This window comes from Bidens hawaiensis, unplaced genomic scaffold (assembly GCF_021521415.1).
Source record: "Bidens hawaiensis isolate Kalapana, Puna unplaced genomic scaffold, B.hawaiensis_p1.1 tig00001093_1, whole genome shotgun sequence".
Lineage (NCBI taxonomy): Eukaryota > Viridiplantae > Streptophyta > Magnoliopsida > Asterales > Asteraceae > Bidens > Bidens hawaiensis.
Window position 1 is genome coordinate 178,024 of NW_027491064.1, and position 20,115 is coordinate 198,138.

Genomic DNA, 20,115 nt, shown 5'->3' on the forward strand with positions numbered 1-20,115 from the left:
CCGCCGGACCCAGGAATTAAGAATAGTCGACCTTTGGTACAGCTTGCCTAGCAAGTAGGAAGATTCGTTTTGGAATTAGTCCAATATCTAATCGGTTTTTGGGTTTTAGTTGCATGGGTAAACAGATTTGGGTTTTCACTTACGGTTAATTTGTTCATTTTTAACATGGAAGAAAAAAGAAAGAAAGAAAGTGTTGCATAATTCTAGTTGATAAACACCCATTGGGAGAAACAATCATGAAAGTTATTATCAATGTTTTCAGACCTGAATCGGACATTGACCCGAATGTTTTACCAGGTCACAGGTCGAACTGACCCGGGAGGTCGGATCAAACACTGACCCGGATGACATCATAATAAATATATATATATATATATATATATATATATATTATATATATAATAATAAATATATTTAGACATTATATATATAGGCATTTTAATAAATAGATAAAAAAAAGGTATTTTAGAAAGATACAACATCAATTCCTAATTTATCTCCTTGTATTCTCACACAAACCGTCTCTCTCTCTCTCTATCAGTTAGACTGGTCGCTATGGGGCGTCCTGGGGGGCTTTTTGGGTGGCGTGGGCGCGAACACCGCCGTGGGGCGCCAACGAACCATGGGCGACGAAGAAAAGGCCGTTCCAACGGCCGACGAGGTTTTGAATTTTGGTCCCCCCCCCCTCCAACGTTCATATTAACGGCTCTTTAAAAAAATAATTATTTTATTTATAAATACTAACCCATTTTATCCATTTTTACTCAAACAAATACCAAATTTCACTACAAATATCTCTCAACTCTCTACCATGGATCCTTTCTCAAATTTCACAAGCTCGAGCTCAAACCCGAACGCAAACCCGAACACGAGCTCAAGCTTAAACCCGAACCCCAACCCAAACCAGTGGGATTTGGCTCAAAGGTGGTGGGCTAGTATGCTCGCAAACAACCATGACCCTACCAACCCTTTCTATGACAACCAGATCCTACCCGTGATGCCTCCAACCGTACAACCTTTTTCCAACGATATGTTGTATCGAATTTCAATGTCGTTTATGCCTCCGCCACCCCAAACCCCAATACTCGAAACCCAGGTTTCCGAAACCCAAGTTCCCAAAACCCAAGTTCGTCGCAAACGAAGCCATAAAAAGAAGGTTGTTTCCGATCAAACACCAACTGAAAAGGTTGACAGGAAAAATGGGAAGACGATGAGGAAGCGGCGTTGGCGCAAGCGTGGATCGACTCATCCGAAGACTCAGTCTTAGGTGACGGTAAACACAATGCGATATTTTGGGCAGAAATACGTGATAAGTTCTTTGAGATAATGGGTCGAGGTCGCTACCGCGGGGATGATTCCGTCTCCAACAAATGGAATGCAATGGTTTTAAAAATGAACCACTTCTCCAACATTCACACTCTCCTTAAGAACAACAAAGGAAGCGACACGAACGACGGCGAAATTCTTAAGGCTATGTTGAAACAATACAAGGGCCTTCATGGTCACCACTTCGGCATGGATATGTTTGAAATTTGGAAGAAATGCACGAGCTCGCCAAAGTGGCATCTGATCCCGACATCTTCACCGCGACCGTCCAAACGGCCAAAAACAACGTCTACTTCGGCTAATCAATCGTCGTGTCAAGCCGGGTCGGATGCTCGTTCTCAATTTAACTTAAACGAGACTGATCCCGATTTTTTTTGATGAAGCGGATGAGTTGCCACGTCCGGTAGGAAGAGAAAAGGCCAAGGCGGCGGCTAAAGGTAGGGGTCTTCGTCTAGAACGACATCATCGATGAGTTCCGACGTGAGCGCGCGGTTTGACACCTTAGAGATTGCACTTAAAGAGTTTCGCGAGGACAAAAAACAATCGAAAGAGGAACTCAAGATAATACACGAAGAAAGAAAAGAGACGCATGCGGAATATAAAGCCATGCATGAAGAAAGAAAGAAGGCTAAATCGGAGCGGCAACGAGAGAAGGACTTCAAGCTCCTCGCAAAGGATCTCTCGCATCTAGATCCGGCCACGCGAGCAATTTTGGAGAAAACAAAAGCAAGGATAATGGCAAAATACGCAAACGAGGACTCGGACGCCGAATATTAGTTATATTTTTTTTTCTATTTGTATGTTTTTTTTATGATTTTTAGTTTAATTAAGTTTGATTTTTATTATTTAGTTTAATTTAGTTTGTATTTTATTATTAAGTTATCATTAAGTTTGTTGATTTATTAAATTTATAAAAAAAATAATAAAAAAAATTAAGGGGCTTCGAAGCCCCCCCCACCATAGAAGGGCATCTTTGGGGTGGGGCTTTGAAGCCCCCATTGCCCACATGGCGTTGACGTGGCACTGGGCAGGGCTTAAAAGCCCCTCACCATAGAGGATGGTCTTATAACATTCCAGATCTAAGCCTAATTTATCTCCATTATCTCAATGCCCTTTAGATGAAGAACGTATAACAGCGATTAAATAATCAATTCACTTTGATAATCGATGATGGAGATAAATGTTTCAGAGAGCAGACGGGACGATGATCTTCACTAATAAATTGAAGATAAGCAGATGGTGATGAAGCGGCGAATTAGGGTCATAGTTTTGATAGATTTTGATCTTTTCTAATAGAGATCTGGAAAAAAAAAAGTAAACAAAGTATGTTTTACCGGGTTGATCGGTGAACCACCGGGTCCGGTCCGGCCGCCAATCGACGAAACCGGCCGGGTTTTTAGAAACCGGGCTAAGCATGCAAACCGGACCTGTATAACAAGCAAGTCCCGTTCCGACCTGTCCGACCGGCCGGGCCGGTCTGGGTTTCAAAACATGGGTTATTATTAGAGAGAAATCCTAATTACGTCTTTGTGGTTTTAGGACGGGAGCACATTGTGGTCCTAGAAGTCAAATGACCCGATTGCGTCCATGTCGTTTAAAAGAGCGTAAATTTGAGTCACTTTGTCACTTAACGGTGTTAGTTTCAAAGGCAAGATCAACGTTTCGCCTCTATACTATGTGATTGCTCATTTGTACACACATACTTTTAATTGTTCACCTACTCAACACTTGGTCCCTGAGATTTCTCCTGTCAACAAACACCCATCATAAACAAGAGAACATAAAGGGAGTGATGCAGACTGATGCAGTTTTAGAAGCGATCGATAACTCAAGAAACTCATGATTAACAAGGACCATAAACCGAACCAACGGTTCTAGTACAATGTTCTTTTATCTATAAACTTAATCAAAAACAACCATAACCCTATCTATACTATATATAATACATGAGACAAGGGTAAATTAAGACACTTGATTTTAAGAGTTTTACAAATACTAATGCATAAAGTACATGCGTTAGTAGGGGTAAACTTGTCTTTTAAACACAATCCATTCAACTTACAAGTGTGGCCCCTCATCTTTAACCATATTATGTTTGTAATTTAAGTTTTAAACTAACTTCCCACCCATTATTTTTTAACGACTATAACATTTTCATCCGTTAATATTTTTATAAAAAAAATTACACCATATAAACGAGCATTTTATTCTCTTTAAATTGAATATGATATTGTTATAATTTTTTTCAGTTTAAATAAATTAGTATGTTATGTAGAGGCGTTTAGTGTCGGATTTGATGGTTTTTAATTTCAACTTTTGAGCCCCACCGTTGGTACCGAATTTTATCCTCCGAAACCAAACCGAACCATTGAAAGTTGAAACCCAGTCGTTACCAACGGTTTGGTTACAGTTTGGTCTCACAGTTTAAACTTTAATAAGAAATTTAGTTTAAAATGATTATTAATTTAAATGTACCATCAATTTTAACTAAACACCAACATAATATGATACTTGAGATGATCATAAATAAAGAATGATAATTTTAGCTACATAAATGGTAAACATTAATGAAAGACCTATGACGCGAAATAATAACAACAAAGATTACAAAAAAAAATTCATACTGCAATTAGGTTAATTTAAAGTTGTAATAGCCAAGTTATTTGTATTATAAAGATTATGGTCAATTACAGTTTAACTATATCTAATATTAACAAAACATATCTAATAATTAATAATAAAAAAGATAAAAATGTATTCAACATTTACAGTCTGGTCTGGTTTAATATGGGTCGTATCCAGTATAAACCGCGAACCAACCGTTCACTCTGTTTTGAAATTTTTGAAACTGACAAACTAACTGAAAGTAAAAAAGAAGAAGAAGAAGCCAAACCAATGACCGGTTTAAACAATTTCAAGTTTTTGACCGAACCATAAACATTCATATTTGTTACGTGATTAACAGGGCCTGCGTTCAAACACCCGTTGCATCGCGCGTACACCCGTCTAGTTTATACTAATAAATAAAAAGATAAACTGGGTAACTAGATAAACACAATATGATAAAATATATTAAAAATCATAATTCTAATTAAGAGATAATTTTGCATCATAAAATGATGCCGGAACAGAAGTATTCAAATGGCTCATGACACTAGAGTACTTAACGAAAACAAACAAACCTAATCTTTATTTATAGGCAGTTGGAAATTTAAGCAACAAGACAATTAGAATTAGGAAACATAAAACCTGTTCTAATATTAAATAAACAATATGATAAAAGGTAATCATCTTTGGTTCCTGAATATGATCTCTACAATTACCTTATGAGATCTTTTGTGCTAACCATATACTTTCGCAATAACCATTCACGTCTTTAAAGTTAATATTGCGCCAAGTTTCTTTAAGAAAAACAAGTGACTTTTTTTTTCATTAATAGTAAAAACACAAGCAACATTTTGACAATCAAATATCAAAATCAAATACAAACTTTATTAAATAAGAAAGTGTCAATATATAAAAATGTAAGTTAAAACTGTGGAAAGATTTGACTTCAGATAATGCCAACTGAAGGAGCTCAAATGAAGCTTTTGATTATACAATTTTGACCCGTAGAATGGTTTCAAAAGTTGACTAGCCATGTATGTTTTACCTAAACCCCTACGCTCAATTATGACCTGTTGAGACCCGTTATAACCAAGTATGATCCATTAAGATCCGTTATAACTAAATATGATCCGTTAAGACATACGAATTAAGACTGGCCTCTCTCCCTATCCATTTTAGTGGTTTAGGGTTATATTCAGCTGAGGATGTTTCCATCTATGCTTTCGTAGCTTCGAGAACACAATCTTAGAAGTTATAAGACCACATTTTGCGTGATTGTGGTGTTGATGGGTTAGATTCCAATTTTGGATGTGCGATGGATTGTTTGCACAACTATATTTTGATCTTGATCTTGGTGGGTTTGTTGGAAGTTTTAAGTGTGAATGAAGGAAGTGGTAAATGTTTGTCCCACATCAGATTGGGGAAAAAATAATGAATGGTTTATAAGGTGGAGCCCTTACACCAATTTGAATTCTTTTTGACATGTTTTACCATAAGTTCTACGCGCGCACAGGGGGGGGTGCAAATTTGGGTTTTTGGACTAGAAATTCATCGAACTCGTGCGTGCCCGCACGGTCATTAGATGAATATTATTATTCTTTAATAGTCATAACTCTGAATTAATTATATGTTTATGACTCTTGGTTATAAATAAGATGACCATTCTTTAGTCAAGACACACCAAAAATAAAACACACTTCTTCTTCTACCTCTCTACAGCAATTATTATTTCGCTTTCGTTTCAAGCAAGTGATGGTCATAACTCTGAATTGATTATATATTTATGACTCTTGGTTATAAATAATATGACCATTCTTTAGTCAAGACACACCAAAAATAAAACACACTTCTTCTTCTACCTCTCTGCAGCAATTATTATTTCTCTTTCGTTTCACGCAAGTGATCGAGTCCGGCAGAGCACCAATTCTGTCTCGAACCGGAGTACCCTGGGAACTGACCGTGAATCTATTTAAGGGAATTGTGTTAAACACAAGCCCGGTTTACTGTGTTGATTGTTTCATTATTTCTGTTGATTATTAATACAAGATTTCCAACAAACTTAAACAGATTACTTTTTATTATTCTTGTATTTTTCGTTTTCAGAATGGAATCCCAACCCATGAGCGCTGTTGTTTCTGCCATCGTGACTACCATTGTTGCTGTCACAACCGGTTTGGTTGCTCCGCTGCCTAATGCAGTCACGTCTCATGCTGAGAAACCGGAGAAGTTCACCGATGTGAATTTCAAACAGTGGCAACAAAAGATGTTCTTTTATTTGACCACTTTGAACCTCGCGAGGTTCTTGACTGAAACCGTTCCTCATGTTGATGAAGGGGCAACGGATGCGCTGTCGGTGAGTGCGGTTCACGCTTGGAATCATACGGATTTCTTGTGCCAGAACTATGTCTTGAATGGCATGGTTGATGCACTTTATAACGTGTATTGTAAGGCCAAGACTGCCAAGAATTATGGGAGTCATTGGACCGCAAATACAAAACCGAAGATGCCGGTACTAAAAAATTCATGGTGGCTAAATTCTTGGACTTTAAAATGATAGACTCAAAAACTGTTATGAGTCAAGTCCAAGATTTGCAAGTTATTCTTCATGATATTCATGCGGAAAGGATGTCGCTCAGTGAGACATTCCAAGTTGCTTGTATTATTGAGAAGCTATCACCAAGTTGGGTCGATTTCAAGAACGATCTCAAGCATAAGCGAAAGGAGATGACCATTGAAGATCTTGTTGTTCGTCTTCGTATTGAAGAAGATAACAAAATTGCTCTAAAAAGAATTGACGGTCCCGGAACAACAAAGGCCAATGTTGTTGAACATAGCCAATCTTCAAAGGGTAAAAATGGTGGAAAGAAAAATCATGGGAAAGGCTTCAACCTTGGTCCTAAGGGGGGAGTTGGGAAGAAAAAGAAGTTCCAAGGAACTTGCTACAATTGTGGAAAGCAAGGCCATAGGGCCAATGAGTGTAAGCTTCCAAAGAAAGAAAATGCTCGACAAGTTAACATGGTTCGTGATGTTGAGAACCTTGTTGCGGTGGTCACGGACCTCTCGATTATGGTCACCGAAGTTAACTTGGTTAGGCAAAATAACAAAGATTGGTGGGTCGATACGGGGGCTACCCGTCATGTGTGTTTTGACAAAAGTCTCTTTAGCACTTTCAAAGAGGTGACTAATGGAGAAAAGGTGTTTATGGGAAACTCCGCTACGGCCGAAGTCAAAGGTGAGGGGAATGTGGTTTTGAAGATGACTTCGGGAAAGGAACTCACTTTGTCAAATGTGTTGTATGTTCCCGAAATTCGTAAGAATCTTGTGTCCGGGTGGCAGTTGAACAAGTTTGGGTTAAAAATGGTGATTGAGTCTGATAAGGTCGTGTTGACCAAAAATGGTGTGTATGTTGGTAAGGGCTATGCCCTTAATGGTATGTTCAAGTTGAATGTAACCGTGTTTTATAAAATGAATGAGAATGCTATTAGTTCTGCTTATATGCTTGAGTCTTCTAATGTTTGGCATGGTAGACTAGGTCGTGTTAATTTTAATTCCATTCGACGTTTATTTAAACTTAAATGCATACCAACATTCGATATCGACTCAAATAATAAATGTGAAACTTGCGTCGAAGAAAAACAAACGAGATCGTCATTCAAAAAGATTGAATGATTTACCGAACCCCTCGAGATGATTCACACCGATGTGTGTAATCTAAAAGCAATTCCTACTCGTGGTGGGAACAAGTAATTTATCACGTTCATTGATGATAGTACAAGATATTGCTATGTTTACTTACTTAAGAGTAAGGATGAGTCTATTGATAAGTTTATCTTATTTAAAGCCGAAGTTGAGAATCAACTAAATCGAAAAATTAAAAGAGTAAGGAGTGATCGAGGAGGTGAATATGTTTCACCTTTTATTGACTTGTGTGAAAAAGAAAGAATCATACATGAAGTCACGCCTCCTTACTCCCCTCAATCAAATGGCATAGTGGAACGTAAGAACCGAACCTTGAAAGAAATGATGAATGCCATGATGATAAGTTCTGGGGTAAGCTCGGACATGTGGGGGGAAGCAATCTTATCAGCTAATTATGTCTTAAACATGATACCGAATAAGAAGAAAGATCTAACTCCATATGAGTTATGGACGAGAATTAAACCACCATATAAATACTTGCGAGTGTGGGGGTGCCTAGCCAAGGTAGTGGTGACTCCACCAAAACGCCTACTAATAGGACCCAAAACCGTGGATTATGTATTTATAGGATATACCCTTCCCGGTGGTGCATATCGATTTCTTGTGCATGATTCCAAGAATCCCGGAATAAACAATGGCACCATAATAGAAGCAAAGGATGCATCATGGTTTGAATATAAGTTCCCATGTTTGGATAAAGGAAAACCGAGCTATTCTAGACCGGTTGAGGAAGGTATTCAAAACGAGAGTACTAGAGATGAACCTCGGGAACAATCTGAGACATAGGAGGTTGAAATCAGAAAAAGTAAACGGCATAGGACTGAAAAATCCTTCGGCCCTGATTTCCTTACCTACATTGTAGAAGAGGAACCTCAAACGTATCAACAAGCGGTAAACTCCGCTGAAGGACCTCAGTGGAAGGAGGCCATCAAATGTGAGATAGATTCTATTTTACAAAATCATACGTGGGAACTAGTGGATCTTCCTCAAGGGTGTAAACCACTAGGATATCGATGGATCTTCAAGAAGAAGATGAAACCTGATGGCACCATCGATAAGTATAAGGCAAGGTTGGTGATCAAAGGATATAAACAACGAGAACGTTTAGATTACTTTGATACATATTCGCCGGTTACGCGAATAACATCTATAAGGTTGGTGCTTGCCATTGCCGCCATTAGAAACTTGGAAGCTCACCAAATGGATGTAAAAACGGCTTTCTTGAATGGAAATCTAGAGGAAGAGATTTACATGGAACAACTCGAAGGCTTCATAGCCGTTGGGCAAGAAAAGAAAGTATGTAAACTTGTGAAATCCTTGGATGGATTGAAACAAGCTCCTAAACAATGGCACCAAAAGTTTGATCATGTCATGCTTGATGTTGGGTTCAAAATAAATGAATGTGACAAATGTGTATACGTGAAGGACACATCCGATGGATATGTCATTTTGTGTTTATATGTAGATGATATGCTCATTGCTGGAAGTGATGACAAAATCATAACGTCCACAAAGAACATGCTAAAAGCAAGATTTGACATGAAGGACATGGGTTTTGCGGATGTGATTTTGAGAGTTAAAATCACATGAACCCAAAATGGACTTGCTTTAAGTCAATCCCATTACGTGAGCAAAATTCTTGAGAAGTTTAATGCGAATGACTCTAATGTAGCTAGAACTCCCATTGACACGAGTCAACATCTAGCTAAGAATAGAGGTGAACCCGTTAACTAGTTGGAATACTCAAGAATTATTGGCAGCTTGATGTATCTTATGAGTTGCACTAGACCCAACTTAGCATATGCTGTGAGCAAGCTAAAGTAGATACACAAGCAACCCAAGTTCAAATCATTGGAACTGTGTGATTCGGTTGCTTCAGTACCTAAGATACACTAGAGAATACGGGTTACATTATAACAGATATCCTGCAGTTGTCGAAGGACATTGTGATGTATAACAAACCACAAATAAATGATAAAGAGATAAGTGAAGGAAATTCCATCCCACATTGGTGGAGGAAAGAAATGGAGAAGGAACCACCATAGTATAAATAGGTTTGTAAGTTCTTGTCCCACATCGCTAGATTATAAAACTAGTGAGCTCTTTATAAGAAAGGAAATTTCTATGTTAATGTTCTTATAAGACATATCACACTCGGGCGAAGTGCGATGGGCGCAATGTGGTGCTTTGATGGCGCACTTTGCACTTCGCATCGCCGCGAGCCGCTTAAGGGCCGCCTTAGTATTTTTGTCTCCCATCGCGATACGCGACAGGTTTGGGTTAGCCTGATCGCGTACCACGATGAAGTGTAACCTTATCCAAATATATGGCAGCGTCGCGATACGCGATAAGCTGATATAGCTACCCATCGCGTACCGCGACGTGGAGGTTACGCAGAGGACACGTAGCCTGCGACGTGGCGTGCCACGTAGCAGGCCTAGGGCTGACTCGACATAGCTACAAGATTCTTCGCGATACGCGACGGCTTTCTATTTATGGCCATCGCGTAACCCGATGGGGTCCAAAACCTGCTATAAATAGATTGGCAACGGGACGTTCATTTCTTGCTCAAAATCTCACATTCTCTCTGAATTTCACACACATACATAATATTAAGATACCGGTATTATACCTGAGTATCGTAACGATATCTGATCGAAAGAGATATACACGAATCCGAAAGCTCTGCCTGTTAAGGTATAACATTGTGCCATCGTGTAAAGTTTCTACTCTCGTGATTATCGTTATGATTATTGGTTTTATACTAATCTAGGTATACTACATTGTGTTAATCCTAGGTGCTTAATACCAGGAGGTGTTACTTAATTGTAAACTTGCAAGGTGAAACATTCGAATTTTTGTACCACTCACATTTGTGTGAGACAACTGTTTTTCCGACACTATCATGATGATTTCAAAACCTATAAAACTCATGATGGATGGTCTAAATGGTTTCAAATATATTTTTAAAGTATTTTAAATACATTACAGTGATTAAGTCTCTGTAGACTTACGGGATGGTTACTACTGGTATTGTGGGGTTTTGTATACAAGGCTTGCCTACTGGGATATTACATGTTACTTATTGGACTAGTGTTAGCCAATAAGTAATATGACCACAGTCATAAATACGGTCGAGTGACAAGTATCTTTCGGTAATTCGTAAGCAGGCAGATATAAAAACATCTTAATGCTATAACTGTAAAATGTGTCATTTACAAATGAATGTACTCACCAGTATTTCTTGCTGATCAAATATTTTAAACATGTTTCAGGTAACTTGTTAGAGACAAAGGAATAATGCTGGCGGGCTTCCAGCTTAAATAAGTGGCTTGTCACCAGAATAAAGAAACGTGTTTTGTAAATTAGGGTTTAACCCTATAAAATTTATGTTTGTATTAAAAGGGATTAATTCCTAGTTGATCATAATAATAATCATGGTGTTTTTATAACTCTGATCATTTTTCCTAACTGCGGTTCTGATGAAATTTTCCGCTGCAAAATAATTTAATAAACACCGATACCACCAATCAATGTTCACGGCTTCCCTCTCAGGGTATAGGGGTCGGGGGCTGTGACATGATGCAAATTGGATATCTGACACGAATGATTCCATAGCAACAAGTGGGTATGTATTCACACTTGGAGGTGCTGCTATATCGTGGAAATCGTCTAAACAAACGGTTATTGCTAAACCCACGATGGAATCAGAATTCACGCCCTAGATAAAGCGGACGAAGAGGCAGAATGGTTACGTTAATTTGTTGAGGATATACCAAGATGGCCTAAGCCGGCATCGGCCATCTGTATACATTATGATAGCCAATCGGCAATTGGCAGAGCTCATAGCACAATGTATAACGGTAAGAATAGACATATTAGACGTAGACATAATATGGTACGACAACTAATATCTACTGGAATTATCACTGTTGACTACGTGAAGTCAAAGGATAATATTGTGGATCCACTAACAAAAGGCCTAAGTAGAGAGTTAGTTCAGAAGTCTTCCATGGGAATGGGACTGAAGCCCTTGAAAAATTAAAGTTCATGCGAAGGAAACCTAACTCAACAGACTGGAGATCCCAAGAGTTGAGTTCAATAGGAAAACCTAATTGTATGAATTAGTGCGGTCACTGTAGGGGGGATAACCCTACAATTTTAAGAGGGAGATTACCACATAGCAAGGTAACCTTCCTAGTCCATTCCTAAAAGTGACAAGTGTGAGGCTAAGCATACAACTTTTAATGATTCGACCAAGGTAGTCATACATGGTGAATAACCTATGTGAGAGAGAAGTGGGGTCGCTTCGAAGGGTGTTGTTGGGCACAATACTTAATAGCTCTTGCAGAACCAGGCGCATGTTCATGACCATAACGAACATAACTATGAGGACTTGACTTTGTCAGGGAGAGTCTTGTGTGAAGTATATTGTCGTCTACACAAACGGCAGACGAGTTCAAAGACATCACTGTCTACTCAGAGCCAGTGGGCTAAGTATGCTTCATAAGTAAAGGTTCAAAGGATAACACCTACCTATTGTATGCAAGATTCAACTGCTGAAATCTAATCGGAATAATGTTGTTTCGACCTCCATTCATGTGGGGGATTTTTGGAAGTTTTAAGTGTGAATGAAGGAAGTGGTAAATGTTTGTCCCACATCGGATTGGGAACAAAATAATGAATGGTTTATAAGGTGGAGCCCTTACACCCATTTGAATTCTTTGTGACATGTTTTACCACAAGTTCTACGCACGCGCAGGGGGGGGTGCAAATTTGGGTTTCTGGACTAGAAATTCATCGAACTCGTGCGTGCCCGAACGTCCCACGGACACAAATGCAACTGCGAAAACCCGAGCCCGCGTGAGACAGTTTTTGAATTCTGAATTCATTTTTGAAATTCAAATTGGTTGTCTTGTCAATACCATTAATGATCATAATGATTATGATTATTATTATTAAGTTTCAATTATGCACTAATGGTCATTAGATGAATATTATTATTCTTTAATGATCATAACTCTGAATTGATTATATGTTTATGACTCTTGGTTATAAATAAGATACACCAAAAATAAAACACACTTCTTCTTCTACCTCTCTACAGCAATTATTATTTCGCTTTCGTTTCAGGCAAATGATCGAGTCCGGCAAAGCACCGATTCTGTTTCGAACCGGAGTACCTTGGGAACAGACCGCGAATCTGTTTAAGGAAATTGTGTTAAACACAAGCCCGGTTTATTGTGTTGATTGTTTCATTATTTCTGTTGATTATTAATACAAGATTTCCAACAGGGTTCACTAATAAGGACACCGCCCCCTAAATCCCAAATGCTTTGGCGAGTGCCCTTTATAGTAAAACCGTCCAAAGTTTGGGAGAAAAGTTTGGCTTGTCCTTTCTTCAGAGAGAGGTATTAGCATGTCTTCAGGCTCCTCATGCTCAAGACTTTTTTATTGTCACCCCATCAAAGGGTTATGCTAGCACATGTCAGCAGTGGAGTACCGAGCCATTCTTAAATATTGTTTAATGATCCCCCTGTTCCCAGTTGATGAACCATGCTCGGTCTGCCATAAAGTTTGTTTAGATAAATTTGGTGAACACGCGGTTCATTGCAAAGAACTCCCAAGATTTAAATATAGACATGATTTGGTCAAGGATGTCCTTCATGTTGTGTTAAAACGGGCGGGAATATCGGCAAAAAAAGAGGCTCCTGTGAATTTCTTGTCGGATCAGCGTGAAGGAAGGTCTACTCTCCGACCAACGGACATTCTTGTCCTTGGATGAGCGTGGGAAGCATGCTTGTGTGGACCTTACTGGGGTATACCCTCTTTTCGAGCTTAGTGACATCGGGTTTGTTGCTAGGCAGGCTGTGCTAAAGGCAGAAGCAGAGACAATTGTTAAGCACGAGAAGGCGTGTGTTGAAAATTAACATGTCTTCATTCCGTTTGCTTTTAATACATTTGGGTCCATTGCCCCGATGCTGCTACGTTTTTAAAAAAGACTTATGCGTGTCATGCACAGCAACTCAACGACGCTGAAGAACGATAACTTTGTTTTCAGTAGGATCGGTTTTGTAATTCAAAAGGGGATGACGGCGCATCTTGTTATCCGCTTACCTGCCTCTCTATTGTAATTAGATCATTTTTTAAGTTAAATTATATAGAAAATGTTTCTAACTAAGACACATTACTACCATGTATAAACAATACAAGGCACTACGCCAATATGTATTCTATTCATTCGCCCATCGCTATATGAAAATATGCCTCAGTATAAGCCGATAAGCCATTATACTAAATATGGTCCATTAACACCCGTACAACCATATTTAACTCAATCTTTGACACTACATTCCAAGTATATCCCACTTATGCATGTCATGACCCATTATAAATATGTATAAGCCTCAATATTTGCTGGTACACCCATACGTGCCCGGGACATCGTTGTGACCCATTATATTGCAAGAATATGAATGGTTAACTAGAATTATTATGCCTCCGGTCTTGTCTTCGAACCATATACAAGCCATTGAGATTAATTTTGCCTAACCCATATGTATTTCCCTCATTCTTATTGCCAACTGCTCGTGACCACAAGTCTGGCCAATTAAAAAGCTCAAGAAATTACTTAACCATTATATATGGTTTGAATGTTAACTAATACACGATTAAGTGCAATTTGTCTAAGATTACAAATGAAAACGCTCAAGAAATTATTATACCTATTATTACTAAAATACTTGCGATCCTACAATATTAAATTTAATTATTTTCCATTGCTTTGCAACGACAATTACATTCTAACTTGATTTTTTTTTTTCATTTTTATTGAGGTCACAAAAATTTTGACCGTTATATGAGGAACTTTAACTAATTTTTTTTTTCACTGTATGTAATCGTTTATCCACCAACTGGCATTTAAGTTCTAAATTCAGCATTTTATGGAAAATGTCATAAAAATAATAACAAAGTTTTAAAAGTGTTTCAATTAAATCACTCATGCAAATTTTTTCCAAATCGGGTCACAAAACCTTCAAATCGAGTCTCACTGATTTTTTTGTGTGTCAAGAAAGAAATGCATGATAAGATGTGGGGTACTGAATTTGCAATATATGTAGTTAAATTTGAAAAAATTAAAAAAAACATTAGTTATATTAAAATTTAAACAAAAATAAAATTCATCTCACCACTCAACGTCAACATAAAAAAAGATAAAAGGTTTCTTATGTGAAACAAAAAAAGAAAAGGGCTAAAAAAATGTTAAAATATTTAATTTAATAAAATATAAAAGTTGAGCACTTAATTGAAACAATTATTTGTTGTTAAAAAAACACTTTTTAAACTTAAGTGACTTAATTGACACACTTTTGAAACTTGATTACTATTATTATTAAATTGCCCCTCATTTGTTTAATATATTATTTCTGTCTAATTTTGCACCCAATTCTCATTAATTTGCAACTCTTGCGACTGTTCATGTACAACCGAATTGGTGATGGTACGTTACTAATGTTTCGACAAATGCGATTAAGGTTGTGAATCAGTCACAAATTCAGTCTCAAATGCTCATTTGTGTGATAATAGTAAGTTTCCTATTGTGTAGTAGGTCTCTTAAGTTTTGAGTTAATAACTTGTTATTTGCTTTCACGTGGTTAGCTATTTATCAAATTAACCCTGATCAAGTATTCAAGTTTGTTGTAATAACACCTCAATATTAGTAACTCTCCGTTGGGGCAATTAACTTTATGTAACACATGACTAGTACAAACAATCGATCGATTTCACGGGACTACATGAATCTTTAACGAGAAAACAACATAGTTGACGACAATGACACATACATGAGCTTATGATTGGAAATTAACATGGAACTAACTATTCCCGAGTGAACCAACAGCATTAAGAACATTAAACGCAGTTCCAGCTGCCCCAGTACCAGAACTTTTATTATACTCATCAGAGTGTTCAAAAGCATCCGCAAGAGCAAAAAGTACAACCACACCTGCATAGTCCATGTTAGGTTGAATTGTCACCGTGAACTTGTCCTTAACGTACTTCACATTTTGCGGTTTATGCATCTACAAGATCAATAAAAAGTCACATTGATTAGCAAAATCTGTATGCCAAAACTATCAAACAACGTTAAAAGTACGAAAACTACCTGGGCTATCGCTGTTGATGAATTTCCCATATAAATGGTGACCTTTCCCTTGGCCCAGTCCCCTTTGATCCTCATATCACATGAACCATTGCTTCTCGTTTTGTTTGCCAACGTCATGTTAAGATTGAGCTTATAATTGAACAGTACGTGGTCGGTTCTTGTGCTAAATATCAGGTCCGATTCATTTTTACTTTCACCCTTAAATACATTCCATGTACTATGCGCACTCATAGTCTGGAAATTAATACTATCTAAACTTAGCAGCAAGACTACGTAACTAAAAACCAGAGCCGGCTCCATGTACTCTAGCTACTTGCATATAAGGAAAGGTATTGCATTTGTAATGTATTTAATCCGCCGGACCCAGGAATTAAGAATAGTCGACCTTTGGTACAGCTAGCCTAGCAACTATGAAGATTCGTTTTGGAATTAATCCAATACCTAATCAGTTTTTGGGTTTTAGTTGCATGGGTAAATAGATTCGGGTTTTCACCTCCGGTTTGTTCATTTTTAACAGGCATGGGAGGAAAAAAAAAAGAAAGAAAGTGTTACATAGTTCTGGTTATCAAACACCCAAATTTGGGAGAAACTGACATGAAAGTTATTATTATTAGAGAGAATTTCTATTTACGTCTTTTTTATGGTTTTAGGAAAGGAGCACGTTGTGGTCCTAGAAATCAAAATGACCCGACTCCCATTGTTACTTAATAAGTTAATAGTGTGGCAATTATATCCATGTAAAACTAAAGTAAGAACCAACTTTAACCTTTTTAAGAGTTTTATGCATTTCGAAACACTTGAAAAACGAAACCCAGATCAACCGACTATAACTAGTACACAAATGGGCATTTGTGACTACACACAGGTCGTTAAATATTAGTAATAGTGACGGTAAACCGTATCAGTTTGAGGCCCGTGGATAATTTTGAGGTGGTTTTTAGCGACGAAGACTAGTATCCGTTTTTTCAACCGGTTTGCGACTAATATATAATTAACAAAATTACAGAAAACATCCTTTACCTTTGGCGCTACTTGCAGATTACATCATGAATGTTTAAAAATAACCGTGGTCGTCCTTTATGTTTCACTTTTCATTCTTTTCGATACCTTTGTTAGTTTTTTACATTAAGTCATCGAATGTGATTAACATGTGATAGCAAACCATTCTTTTTGCCACATTCCCAATAATAAATCTGTACATGGAGGAGCTACTTTCCACTTCCAACCTGATAATATAAGAATTTCATCAGTGGTTGCATCGACTTTTTGAATCATTTTGTTAAAACCAAGTAAAGAAAAAACATTAACAAACGTTTAGTTATAGACCCATAGGTGACGTATAGATGACAATTAGGTGCTGAAATTGAACACTTGGGCGTGTGAATAAAATTTCCATTAGTAAACATGTACTTAGATAGAAACTTAATCATAAAGTTTCAAATATAACGACTTTTGACTTTGTATAATCAAATATGTTCCATTAATACCAATAATGATAAATTAGAAATAAATATTACACAAGACAAGACACTACACTCACTAAATGTGACATTTGTACCTAGTCTCCTATTACAATCAAGCTAGCATAATATACTCAAATACAATCCATTAAGGCTCATTATAACCAAGTATGACCCCTTAAGAATCGTTATATCTACGGGTGTCACTTATGACACAGACCTGTTAGCACGACACAACACGGGGTTTAACAGGTTTGGGTTTGAGCTTAACATGCTTTGTGTCTTAAACAAGTCAACATGTTTAAGACACGTTAAATTCGTGTCCTAGCAAGTTAAAGACCTGCTAATCTGTTAGTAAAATGTATAGATATTTATTTAAAAAAAATAAATATATATACACTTCTAAAGTCTTAAACCTAAAGTCATACTTACAAACGACATTTCACTAATGCATGTCAGAATCCAATATTATATTTTCTATGGAAGTTATGTTTTGCTTCTATAGTTTGTGTTTCAAGTATGTTATGTATTTGTCTTCTTTTGTTTCTAGTATGTTATAGATTTTTGTTTTTTTGTTTCAAATATGTCATGGAATATCTATTAATTAAGACTTTTATGCTCGTTTTGAAAATTTTGATTTCGGTACACATGTATTGTTCATTGTGTCTTTAAATAGGTCCCCTAACAGTTAACCTGTTACTAAACATATTCGTGTTTGGAAAAAACCGTGATGGTTATAATCAGAATAATTAGTTTTTAATCATTATTACTAATGACAGATGGGAATAAGTGTGGTGGACTCTTCTGTAGCGGGTTTAGGTGGGTGCCCGTATGCTAAAGGGGCATCGGGAAATGTTGCCACTGAAGATGTGGTGTACATGCTTAGCGGGCTCGGTATTAAAACTAATGTTGATTTGAGAAAGGTTTTGCAAACTGGTGACTTCATTTGCATGCATTTGGGTTGCCAATCAAAGGTTGCTGTCGCGTGTAACGTTTAAGAGGGCTGTGGTGTTGTATCCAACAGATGTGGTGTTTCAGTGTTAATCTATTACAAACAAGATATTATGAAATGAAACTCGTGTGTATGCTATTGCTATTGGCTTATTGTATCTATGTATTTGGTTCTACCAAACAAGTAATGTTATTTCATGTTTCTTAATCCTTTTTTTTATAATCTGAGAGTACGTTTAATTTGTGCAAGTAATCAAATAAGACGCTTAATCTGGTGTATTGGGATTAGTATGTAGCAAGTCAATATATTGGTCAAACTTTGACTTTCGAACGGCCCAAGTTCATTGTTTTATTAAAGACAACAAGATTTAAAAGGAAAATCACCAAAGTAGCCCAGTAGACCAACAAAATATGATAATGGCCATCGAAGTTTTTTCTTTTCAAACGGACCTAACGAAAAAGCGCCACGTGTCGTCTCGTGTGCTAGGTACAAAGTGCGCAACTCTTTGTACCTACGCGTCATTTCCATGACACTTGTGTTTTGGTTGGTTGGATTATTTGAGGAAAATATGGTGGAACTTATTTGATCAAGTTAATCAAGAAACCGAACACGATATTAATTGCATGAACCTTATTCGGCTCTTTTTGATTAATAATAAACAAATCTTATACAATAGAGTACTTAACGAAAACAAATAAACCTAATCCTTATTTGAAGGTAGTTAGAAATTTAAGCAACAAGACAACTAGATAGAATTAGGAAAAACATAAACATGTTCTAATATTAATTAAACAATATGATAAAAAGTACATCTTTGGTTCCTGAATTTGATCTCCACAATTACCTTCGAATGAGATCTTTTGTGCTAATTATCATATACTTTTCACATTAATCATTCACGTCTTTAAAGTTAATACTGAGCCAAGCTTAGAAAAAAACAAGTGACTTTTTTTTTCATTAATAGTTAAAAAACCACAAGCAACATTTTGACAATCAAAAGTCAAAATCAAATACAAAGTTTATTAAACAGGAAAGTGTCAATATGGTAAAAATGTGAGTTAAAACTGTGGAAAGATTGACTTCAGATAATTCCAGTTGAAGGAGCTCAAATGAAGCTTCTGATTACACAATTTTGACCCGTAATATGGTTTCTTAAGGCCAAAGTTGACTAGCCATATATGTTTTAATTAAACACTACACTCAACTATGACATGTTATAACCAAGTATGATCCATTAAGATCCGTTATAACTGAATATGACCCGTTAAGACATACTAATTAAGACACATTACTACCATGTATAAAACAATACAAGGCCCCACACCAATATGCATTCTATGTATTCGTCCACCGCTATATGAAAATATAGCTCAGTATAACCGTCTGGACAAGGCCCCACACCCGCTATATGAAAATATAGCTCAGTATTACTACCATGTATAAAACAATACAAGGCCCCACACCAATATGCATTCTATGTATTCGTCCACCGCTATATGAAAATACCCTCTCAATCATCATGAGGTATTCATTCACTCCCACTGTATCTCTCAATTTACTTAAGTGCTTATCTTCTATAGAACAATACTTATTCTCACGCCGGAGGGTGTCTATTTTGCAGGTCTTCCTCATTGGACTTTGGGCAATTGGGTTCATATCGTATTGGCAAGTTAACCGTATCCTACCCTGTTGACTCATCGGATCTAGGACCCATTAGTAGGGAGTAGGTCCGTGTTTCTTCATTGGCGCCATCCGTGTCCTTGTTAGAACAACAAAATTTTTTGACGTCCTCTTTACGATATGAATCAGTTACCTAAAGGGCCGACGGAGAATCCATCACAATCTTCACGTGCTCCCAACCTGGAAACACGTGAAGTAGCAACGTCTGTGTTTGCTCAAATTTCGAC

The 20,115-nt window shown here is 37.2% G+C and overlaps 1 protein-coding gene across 1 annotated transcript in view; it reads right to left on the minus strand.

Annotated features, from left to right (window-relative positions):
* LOC143559971 (protein LURP-one-related 15-like) overlaps positions 1–20,115 on the minus strand; it is a 125,686-nt gene that overhangs the window by 22,876 nt on the left and 82,695 nt on the right. Inside the window, exon 2 of the mRNA XM_077048387.1 lies at positions 15,453–15,713. Within this exon, the coding sequence (XP_076904502.1) occupies positions 15,507–15,713 (207 nt within the window). The 3' untranslated portion in view covers positions 15,453–15,506. The remainder of the gene's footprint in view (positions 1–15,452; positions 15,714–20,115) is intronic.